The 12,051-nt window shown below is 42.9% G+C and overlaps 1 protein-coding gene across 5 annotated transcripts in view; it reads right to left on the reverse strand.

Annotated features, from left to right (window-relative positions):
* Nucleotides 1-12,051, reverse strand: part of LOC139761831 (uncharacterized) — a 63,878-nt gene that overhangs the window by 9,143 nt on the left and 42,684 nt on the right. For all 5 annotated transcript variants that reach the window (XM_071686355.1, XM_071686354.1, XM_071686359.1 and 2 more), the window contains exons 2-5: nt 5,041-5,209; nt 1,214-1,408; nt 767-945; nt 118-230 (exon numbers count right to left, since the gene is read on the reverse strand). In XM_071686355.1, the coding sequence (XP_071542456.1) occupies nt 118-230; nt 767-945; nt 1,214-1,408; nt 5,041-5,208 (655 nt within the window). In that variant the 5' untranslated portion in view covers nt 5,209. The remainder of the gene's footprint in view (nt 1-117; nt 231-766; nt 946-1,213; nt 1,409-5,040; nt 5,210-12,051) is intronic.

A 12,051-nucleotide genomic window follows, 5' to 3' on the forward strand; every position in this document is an offset into this window, starting at 1 on the left:
AGTCTCGATCTTAATGGCTGTTTAAGCTATATTTGTCTGATTTCACTCATATCAGTGTATACAGATGATCACTATTTCCCTTTCCCGGAGCCACGTACTGTGGATAGTAGTACTTACCAAGTGTCTGGATGATGTGGAAGAGTTGGTCAATGTCAGACTCGCCAGGGAAGAGAGGTTCTCCCGTTAACATCTCCGACAGGAGACATCCCGATGCCCACACATCCACTTCCCTGTAGAGGCACCAAAGAGTTAGAGGGAGGGGGGAAAAATTCTGGTCTTATTTATTTTCTAGTGGTTGAAGGGACACCTTATCTTCCTCTTATATCAGAGATAACAGTTCCTCGAAATCTTTCTATTGTAGTTATCTTTTGTCACGTTTATATATTACAGAGAACATAACACTAAGAACTACAAGATATCTGAAAAGAACAAAATACTGCAATCAAAAATGAAAAGAATCGCTTTACTTTCAGTCTATTATTAGAGTTTAAGATCATATCTTCTCTCACAGTAGGAGCTTTTAGAATCGTGTCCTTTATACATACGAAAGCCCCAAACCTAACCCCCTTCCACATATACGAGATCTAAACATAAGTCCTCTTCCAGACGTGTGGGGTTGAAACCTACACCTGTTTAAGTACCCTGGATCCGAGGATATGTCCCTCTTTAATAGAATCTAGGCCCGTAACCACTCCTCATTTGTAGGGTTTGTACCTGCGTCCCTTATGAGATATCTACACCTGAGGAGCTGGTCGTAAAGCCTCACCTGCCATATCTCGTGTCTCCAACGAGCAGCTCAGGGGCTCGGTACCATCTCGTGGCAACGTAGTCAGTGCAAGACTCTCCTGGACCAGCCAGCAGGCGCGCAAACCCGAAGTCACAGAGCTTCACCACGCCTAGACGGCTCACCAGGACGTTCTCTGGCTTGATATCTCGGTGAATGATCTGTTGAGAGACGAGGTGGTGAGCAGGGAGTCAGGTGATACTGGTGAATGAGAGTATATCAAGGAGCGAAGTGGGGTAAAACTGATTGGATTTGGATAATAGGTGTTTCAGTGGCTAGCGGGAATGGAAGGAAGACGATTGTTTGCATGGAAATGAGTAGTAATCGTGAGGCTGACGGGTACTCAGTAGTGATCATGAGAGTAACACAAGGAGTAACTTCCGTAGTCAAGTGCAGATGGTACAGTGCGTCAGTGGCACTAGGTCTAACCTGGTTCTGGTGGCAGAAGGCGATACCTCGAAGGACCTGGAAGATATGGGCCCTGGCGGTCTCCTCGTCCAGACCCGTCTCCGTGGCTTCCAGTTCATCCAGGATTGTGTGGTCCACGTATTCGAACACCAGGTACAGCCGACGCTTGCGGCGGAAGAACTCGATCAGGTTGACTAGGTTCTCATGGCGTAGTTTCTGAGGGGAGGGAGAGGGAAATGTCAAGCATGACGAATGGGTTCAGAAGGTCCTGAATGCGAACAAGTGCAAAATGAAAGGTATCGAAGTCTATGGATAAGAGGGTTATAGGGTTTGGGTGGAGTTTAGAGAGGGTAGGATACTCATTGATCTGCCTTTCGAAAGACAGTTGGAACGTGTTAAATCTTGTATTTTCAGGGGGAGTGACTATATGAAGGGCGACGTGGCTGTCTATTTTTTCTTTACGAGAAGGTTCACTCACTCTTGTAGAAAGTTCGATGTTTCTGGTGATGAAAATGGGAAACTCTCTCTCTCTCTCTCTCTCTCTCTCTCTCTCTCTCTCTCTCTCTCTCTCTCTCTCTCTCTCTCTCCAGTCATCCGCTCCGTTCTGACATCCTATAAATGCATATTGGTGATTAAGACAAAATTCGCAGATTTGTTCCGTCGCAATTCTAAGACTAATACGATTTTGAATATGAGACTGACTATTAGAGAGAGTGCCGGGTCCGACGGGTACGTTAAAGTCTGAGGCGAGTGAAGGAACATAGCTGGAGAGGAGAAACAGAGAAAATATATAGCTTTTTTTTCAGAGATTATTTACGGTATCAGACAAATGTTCTAAAGCAATGCCTTCCCTCCCACTAAAGGAACTTCGTTTCGAGATATATTATTACGGATTAGAAAAAGATGCAGTTCGCCGAGACTACAATACAAAAACAAAAATTAATCATAACATCAGTCGTGTTCCTTCACGAAAAAATCATATCAGTTGGCGTGTGGGTATAAACCCAGTGTATATAAATGATGTGGGACACCTGATTGTGACCTCCAGTGAGCGATGAAATCTTCAACACGAAAATGGAATATTGTGTTAACATAGGTGTTCCTTGTGGATAATACGCTTCCTAATACCTGTATAAATGACGTTGGGTCATTGTCTTTTAACTGCCTGTGTTCTCTGTGTTTTTTATTCAGTCTGCCGGGGGTGATGGGGAGGTGAGATATGAGTCAGCTGCTCTTTGCTGATGTCACGGCGCTGGTGGCAGATTCGAGTGAGAAACCGTAGAAGCTGGGTACGGAGTTTGAGTCTCTTAAGGCTATAAATTTCCATGAGAATTTGGTCAAATCTTAGCACTATCAAATTCATCCCTTTTAATCTATCTGAAATCTATTTCCTATGTGTCTTTACAGGGATTTTACAATTTCTTTATGCGAAATGGAGGATGATACGACACAATTATGTGGAGCACACTGTGAATAATATAACAACTGAGCTACACAAAGCTGCATTAGTAGGATAAGATGGTAAGAACAGCTGTATATCACACATATGATATACTACGTATCATACTTAAGACATTAGCTTCATAAGCTTTGGAAACTGAACGATTAGGGTCACTGTAAACTTCGTCCCACTAGCAGTTGCGATTTACGAACCAGATATCAACGTTCAACCATCCACAGATGTGACGATTACAGGCATATCTCTTTAAGTCATCTCTTTGCAACAATGCTCTTCAGACACGAAGGTGTTATTGTTATTATCTTTCCCACTATCACAAACAGCCTCAGAGGTAACTCAGTGGTCTGTTTGTATTCTCTTGCCTTTCTTTAGGAGTTTTCTCATTGGCTCCACTGTCTTACGAGGGTTGGTGAACGTAACACTTCAGTGTAGCTGACAGACGCAGTTGTATGGGTTACGTCATAATTAATAATCGTCGTAAGAGACATCATTCAGTCGCCTATGATTATTCTGTGACGTCCACTGGGTATGATGAGTTACCAGGTGTGATCTACAAGTATCCATATTTCCCATGAACACTGTGAAAAGGAGTTCTGGGCACACTGTAGTCTCGCCCTCAACTTTCATATGTTAACAATCGTTTCTTATAGATGCCTTCTATATTGATCCTCCCTTGTTTTTAAGCATTACCCTAGTTAGTATATTGTCTATAGATTGAGATATCTTAGGGCATTTTTTCACTGTGTGGGAGTATAGACTATGACTCTATATTTCTTTGTCCCCCTTTGACGAAGGTGACCAATTCTTCCCTCTGGCACGGTCAATAGAAGATGGACACCAGCACGCACCGGACTGGCTAATGGTTGACCCGAATGAATGTTGTTGACACCGAAATGATTTACTGCAATAACTATTCGACCAACCTCACTGGGGTCCATTTAAGTCTTAACCACCCTCACAGCAACGTACTCATGGGTCCTTTTTTCACCTCATCTAAATTCTCTTCCTATCATCTTTTTTTTTTCTGACATACGACTCTGAATTTGCGTTCTTAATAGCACTACTTTACCTTCACGTTTTAATGGTTGCTAGGTCAACGGTCATTGACCTCGGGAGACTCATTAAGGTGGAATGTGGAACATGTGGTTTTAGTTTTCTTACTTCCTGGTTTTGAGTTGGTGGAATAGCGTGTGTGTGTGTGTGTGTGTGTGTGTGTGTGTGTGTCATTCATTCACTCCATCAAAAGGACAAATCTATCTAACATACCTGCAGGCCACACAAAGCAGAGCGATCATATTGATCATCGGCTGCCGAGCAATCATAAACATACTATACATCCCCTACCTCAACATGCTCGCTAGTCACTTCTTTTCCAGTGGCATTAGACCCCCTACACAACGTTTACCACTGCGGAACCTATCACCCACCTACACCTATGTAGCCCATCCCTCAACCAAACACGACACTGACAATACACGTAGGAACGAAAAAGAAAATAGTAAAGTGATAACAAAATACATAAAACATTTACAACAAATCCTCTTAAACGGAAAGGAAGGGAATGGTAGAAGTGAAATATATATGTGTGTGTGTGTGTGTGTGTGTGTGTGTGTGTGTGTGTGTAGTGGTGCCCTTGTAAAAACCTATGTAAAGGTCCCATACCACCCCTACGCCATCAGTTTCCCTAACACACACACAGACACACACACACACACACACACACACACACACACACACACCACCTTCCCCACCCCTTCTCATCCCGCTCCCCTCGCGTGCTGGACACCGGAAGCAACGAGGGCTGAAAAAAAAAAAGATCGTCTCTTCATTATCGGGTTTATTCCAGGAAGTGGCGGGAAGGGGCAGCTACGCACAACGGAGGGAGGAGGGAAGTGGCTCAAGTGGCGTGTCAGAGAGTGAGGGAACCATATCAGCTAATAATACAGTTACGTAATGGAGACGATCCAATCCATCGAACCTGATCATAGTCTCATGTTCTTGAGATATAACCAGTAGCGTAATAAGCCAGCTGTAACTTAACATTCTGAGGTGGAAACTTTGAGCGAAGGATCTGGATTGATTTGGGCTGAATGGATGAAATTGATGGCAAGCGTTTGTCCACACTGACAACGAGTGTGGTAAGATGTGGTAAGGGAGCGTAGAGTGAGAAGGAGAGAGAGAGAGAGAGAGAGAGAGAGAGAGAGAGAGAGAGAGAGAGAGAGAGAGAGGAAATAATAACAACAACATCGAGCTACTTCGAGTCGACAAGAACATGAGCGTCGACCTACCACGCCATCAGCGTCGATCAGTCGACGGTGACCCCTGGGCGTCGAAAACCTACACCACAAAATGTCGAGTGTCCTCGACCAACCTTCAAACACGGACCTACCTTGAGCATGCGGACCTCCCTGAGGGCGATCTTCTTCACGGTGTGGTCGTCCTCACTCTCCAGGAACTTCTTGATGGCCACCGTCTGCCCAGACTCCTTGTGGCGGCATCGAAGTACCAGGCCGTAGGACCCCTCCCCTACTACACCCAGGCTCTCGTACCGCTCCATCCTGCAGGATACGTGTACATTCAGAGGAGTGAATGGCATGAGAAGAAGCGTAAATGGTTCCTTGAGTATGATTAATACCGTAGGATGTGAGGTAAGGAGGATAATGGATCGTGAAATAAATCAAATCCTATAGGATGTTCATAGTCTTAGGAGCGCAAGAAGGACCCTTTGAATATGTCTTTCCCTGTAAGGATTTGATGAGGGTCATACGCGCAGGATAGGGTGGGGTGGAGGAATTCCTTAAACATACTTATCCCAGTAGGATATTTGTAAAGAGGTGTTCGAGGTGTCCTATAAAGTATCTAGTCCTGTAGGATATTTACACAAAGGAGGGAGGGAGGGTAAGGGGCTTTCGCAATCGTGTATCAATGCTGTAAAACATTGACAGAGTCAGTGAAGACTGCGAGTCGTCTCTATCCAAATAAACATACAGCTGGCAATGCCACAGACCTAAATATTGAGGAAGTAATGTGAGACAGATGCATGTATTCTCAAGTGGCGTCAGCTCCTGCACCCTGTGAACCTCAACACTAGTTGAGAAATTGTTCGGTGAATCAATATCACTTAAAATATATAAAAACAGTGGCTTCCATAATTCCAAGCATTCCGACTAGATGTGAATTATTCCTCTAACTTATTCCGAGTAAAAATATATAATTTCGCTACTTATCTAGATTCATTTTGCTACTTATTCTAAATATAAGTGCGACAAATTTCGCTGCTTATCCCGAATGAATATGATGTATACCGCCACTTACCCCGAATACAAGTTATATATATACATTTCACTTCACATTCCGAAAGAAATTGACTTTAATTCGTTATGTCTTCTGGGCAAAACAAAATACCTCACTCCACAGTCGGAATGAAGAACACTTCCTGCGCTGCACATACTATGACTTAGTGCAGAACTCACTGTCACCCGGTGAATCACATTCTACATTCATAAAATTCACTGTGAGTATCGATTTCACGGAACGCCATCCCACATTGCATAAGCTGGACGACGAATGAGGAACCCTGTCGCTTCGGGTGCTCGATGTCGCCACCAGCAGTAGTAACAGTGGAACCTCCTCTCCACAACCACAGTGAACCCTTCATAGGACACTCTGTCTCTCCTTCCTCCCTTACCTCGTAACAAGCCTGAGTACGCTCTTGGTGAGCTTTATGGTATGTCTGATAGGATGATAGATAACGTATATCTCAATAGAGCAGCGTATGTGAGATACTGGCCAGCGAGGAGCTGGGGACATAGGAAATACTTGGGAAACGTCTGTAATCTTTCCTGACACAGAATCGAATCTTTTTCCATTACCTGAAGCAGACACGTTCTGAATCATTTCCTTTTATAAATTACTTTCCAAGAGACGTTTATTCTTTAACTGGGCGAATGATCTCACTTCTTTCTTTAATAACTCGGTCATATTTACAGAGAAGAGAAAGAAATATGGACCGACCGCGAGATTCTGAAGATCATTTAACCTCAGTGCCCCAAGGTCGAACCCCGTTCCTTGATGTGCGTAGATTCCCAGGTATGACTCACAAAACGCAACTCCCTTACCCCACCTTGAGTCCACTGTAGGAGCGTGTGAGTCAGCCAGCGAACCCTACCACCACAGTTGACCATCAACACGCCTCACCACCAAAATGTTGAGTCGACTGTCGAGCTCACCTCACCACTCCAGGTGGGTCGACTGTTGAAGTGTGCCTGACCCCTAATCAGTAAACCTCTCCACTCCTGCTGAGTCGGCAGACGAAGCGTAAGACATACCACCCACCATTCTACCATCTCTAACCTCCAGTCTTCAACATTGTCATCATCACTGAGCTTCTCTTTCACGCTTTTATCCTACCCTTTCCTCCCCTTCTCATTTCCACCCTGACTTATCTCTTAACTCCATTAGATACCCCCATCATTTAGTCCTACCCCAACCAACCATTCCTACCGTCTTTCATCTCGCATCTACTCTTCTTTAATCACCTCCTCCCATCCTATTCCTCTTTTTCCCCTTCAGTTCTCTATCTCTCAATTGACTCTTTCATCCCCCCCACCCCCATCTCTACGATAACTCTATCATCCCCTCTCTCAACACATCGGGAGAGTCCAGACAACAGTAGCATTCCAGGCAATGTCATCTAATATTCATGTCTGTCAAGCGGAGAAAAATGCCACCAGTGACCCAGGCAAAGTTCTCTCATGTTAGTCATAATAAAAACACTCTACATAATACGACGTTCCAGGAGATCTTCCCAGAGGCTCCCGCAGGTCAAGGCTACGCAACTTCCAGCAGCAGGAAAATGCGGACCCCTTAGAGGTGGGAAGTCTTTTGACGAGACTGGACTCCCAATCATACAGCCTTGCCCAGGGAGACATCACTCGCGGTGTACCCTCATACAGGAGGAGTCCGGTAACACCTACATATATCTTAGATGTCACTGTTGTGATATATATATATATATATATATATATATATATATATATATATATATATATATATATATATATATAACTGCAGACAGAACATACATATATACGAACATCACACGATGTTGGAAGTTTACATAAGACGTATAAATTCTTTACGTCCCGCTGATGCATGAGAGAAGGAGTCACGTGTGAGTCACACAGAGCGAATCATACGTGAGTCACAAACAACTCAATCATACGTGAGTCACACACACACATCTGACTCATACATCAGGCCTTAAACTCAGAACTATACAACGCAGATTAATCCGTTAGTCAACACACGAATTTGAATAACATGTAACATACAAAAATGTATGTTCGAATAAAACATAAATGCAAATCTATACATTTACATATATGGCTAGTATCCTACAGCATTTCAAACACTATATATCATACGTCATCTGATATACAAGGATGGTATATACCTCTCTTACGCCATAGTTTCTGGTGAAGAGAAAAATTTACATTTCTGTTCATGACAGTAAAACCACGTTTCAAAGGCGCCTGGGTTCACGAAAGTGTAAGTCATTTACATATTCTATTGAGCGCCTTTTGCCTGGCTAACACACACACACACACACACACACACACACACACACACACACACAAACAAACAAATAAAAACAGACATAGACACGAACACAAAGGTAGGGTTAACAAAAACACACCCAGCCCCCATGTTCGCAACAATGTTAGTTCTCACGTTAAATTCATCTTCCTTGTTCGCTGTTTTGCTAATGAGTGGCTCACGATGTACCTCAAGTCGGGGGTCAAGGGAGGAGGAGGTCGCACTCATTACACTGGCTATATTTCCTCTAATAAGGAAGTCCAAGAGCTTTAAATTAAGCGGCCATAAATTCCTGGCCATGAATAACTGTTGTGCTGGCTGTAGGCCGTCTGGACGAAGTGGGTTCTTGCGCTTGCCTATTGCTGCTGAAACCACACCACACCACACCCTCCCCTCACCCTCGTCTTCCATGCAGGTCGTCAACCTTCCTGCCAGTCTTCGTGCTTCAGTACTATAGCTTACTGTAGGTGTCCTGATAACGTTCAGGGATATCGCCGTGTGTGTGTGTGTGTGTGTGTGTGTGTGTGTGTGCGAGCATGCGAAGTGCTGAGCTAGGTTGATATTTCTTATATTTTCCTCAAGTGAAGGGAATTCTGTTTCATAAAATTTAAGGATTTGGTAAAATCATATGCATATATATATATATATATATATATATATATATATATATATACATATGTAATGTATATGTGTGTGTGTGTGTGTGATTACTATTTGTGTCTTAGGGCAAAAGAATTTTACACTCGTGCTGCCTTCTTCTCGTAAACGTTATATGCGTGTTATGTTTTAACCTTACACATATACATATACATTTATGTATACGCACCTAATCTAACGCCAGGTGTGCGCGTGTGTGTGCACGTAATCACCTATTTACATAATACAGCCTTCCACAGACACAGACACACATGTGTGTGGTGGTGGGAGGATGAGTGGCGTATGGCACACATGTGCATGTGTGTGTGTGTGTGTGTGTGTGAGACAGCTCAGCTGCGGGTCATGGAAGTTCATAACCGAGGTCATACAAGGGTTTTTCAATGGGTTTCAAAAGCCTTTTCCGGTGGTTTCCATAATTCTCGAAGAATTGTTGATGACTACATCCAATTTTCCATGTTCTATGTGCTTTCCTTACAGAAAAATACCCAAATTTTTTTTCCAGTTTTACATGACTTAGAGTCATCATTATAAACTGTAATAATATCAGAATTGACACGGATCTTTTAGACATCGTAAATGCTAAAAGAAAAAAAAAGTGATTTACATCATCCGAATCTTGTAAATTTTCCGAATCTTGTGTAAACTTTTACCCAATATGTCACCACCAAGCAGATCCCGGTATTCACATCCGTACGGTATTCCGTGTTCCGGGACCGTTCATCTGGACGTGTGTCATTAAGGGGATCGGATATTCGGGGGACACCGGCCATTTCCACAGGGATGGAAACCAACCTACCCTTCCTCCCTCCCCGCCTCCCTCCCCCGGGAGATAATGTCCACCTGTGAGTCATGAAGTATTGCTCTTTTATTGCCGACATCCCATGATCATTGGTCTGAGGGAGTGAGGGAGGGAGAGCATCTGGGACGGGCGGGGAGAGGCGGGATAGTTGGGGAAATGGGAGGGGGAAGAGGTGGGTCAGGTTAGAAGGTGATGGTGATTGGTGGTGAGGAGGCAGTGCTGCGATGAAGAAGGGATAAGGGGAGTCAAAGGATCGAGGGAGATGGGACAGAGAGAGAGAGAGAGAGAGAGAGAGAGAGAGAGAGAGAGAGAGAGAGAGAGAGAGAGAGAGAGAGAGAGACTAGGGGGAAAAGGGGTGAAAGGAGAAACGTGTGAAGAAGGGAATTGCAAAAGGAAGAATTGGTGAGGGTGAAGCAAGGGGAAGAGCCCTAATGAAGTGGAATGTGGTTCGTGTCAGGCCCGTCTGATACCATCTGAACCCCTGTGTGTTGTGCTATACAAGCCAAAGCACAACCTCGATCGTAACCCCTTAATTAGAACACTGTAGTGAGCTAAATTAGGTCTCTATGAATGATCTCATTAGATTCAAATCCTTTCAAAAAATAAAAAAAGTCATGTGCTTAAATACAGTAATGCAGTTTGCTGCATGTGGTAGAAATGTTTCAGTTCTCCAGGTATTGATGTGAGGCTATAACTGATGTACTTATTGATACCTCCACCCCCGTCATACAAGGTCAGGATACACTGGAGTCGTTGACCCCGTCATGGAGGACTTTGAAGTGTGTGGTAGACTCATATGGATAACGTTTACTGCCAGACGACTGTGATATGTATATATACATATATATGTATATATACATATATATATATATATATATATATATATATATATATATATATATATATATATATATATATATATATATATATATATTACCCAGGATCTCTTTCCAAAGGTTCCAGTAGCCCTACGATGTTGCGCTTCTTTCAGTGTCATGGAAATGAGAACTCCTTTGAAGTGGCAAATTCTTTGACGTAATCTGCATAACAATAAATCCTTTGTGAGCCACCTGGCGTCATTTTAAGTCAAGATGAGAGATCTTAGTAATCCTGAAATAGCAATCAAACTATTTCTACCTTGCTGCAATCAATGAATTTCTAGATGACAACTCAAGCCATCTCAGAACACACAAATTTGCTAATTACAAAACTTTGAAGAAAAAAAATTACTTTAGTTTGTCCCATAGAAAAAACTAAAATTCACTAAAAGCAAATCCTCAGAAAAACACACAAATTCACGTGAAACAAAACCCACAAAACAAACGCAAAAACACAGTCAAGAAAATCCAATAAATTCACCTACAATAGACCCTATAAAAAAACACACACATTAAACCTTTTACATATAAACCCACAAACTCTCTACACCAACGAGATAAGATATTACCCAACCCCTTTGAGGAGGTCGGTCTACATCACACAGGAGCTTACCAACATCCGAGTTAATTACATAAAGGAGTTAATTACTGATGCTCGAGGGAAATCTATGAATCGGAGGCTCATTAGCGATGCAGAGGAGAGAGTCAATAGCGGGGAAAGATGATTGCAGGTTTAATGGTCACGATTTCACGGCATTATGACCCCAGTGGGTCACAGGTCACATTAAGGCGATTGCATGACCTAAGGCATCAACTGGTGAGAGGCGAACATTAGTATGATAACTACTTTATGATACCATAAACGGATGGTAAACTGGTGAGAGATGTATATTAGAATGATAGCGAGTTTACGATAGCAAGACCTGATATCTTAACTTTGTTTTGACCTTTCATTGTCCTTTAGTTTTTGTATACGTAACCCCATCATCTACCTGGAAAATGAGGGGTACCTGCACCCATCTTCTACCGTGTCCCACACATTTCACCCACTCATGAAAGCAAATGCTTGTATCTCCCCAGATGATGTGATCATTACACAAAAGTGCACTTGGAACTTATCGTGTTTCACTTCCCCGTGGATCAGAAGGAATATATATATATATATATATATATATATATATATATATATATATATATATATATATATTTATATATATATATATATATATATATATATATATATATATATATATATATATATATATATATATGCATGGGGAGGTAGCAGGTGAGGGCGCGCATTGCGGAAAAAGATCGCGTGTTCACGTAAGCTTCGCCACCCCTCGTGCTGGTTTCCAGCGCAACTGTGTGTGTTTGTTTCCCCCCACGCGACACTGTTTTCCCCCCGCCACTCCCTGTTGTCCCACGACATCGGCTGTTGTCGTCCTCTGTTGTCCCACGTTACACT

This window comes from Panulirus ornatus, chromosome 42, assembly GCF_036320965.1.
Source record: "Panulirus ornatus isolate Po-2019 chromosome 42, ASM3632096v1, whole genome shotgun sequence".
Taxonomy (NCBI): Eukaryota; Metazoa; Arthropoda; class Malacostraca; order Decapoda; family Palinuridae; genus Panulirus; species Panulirus ornatus.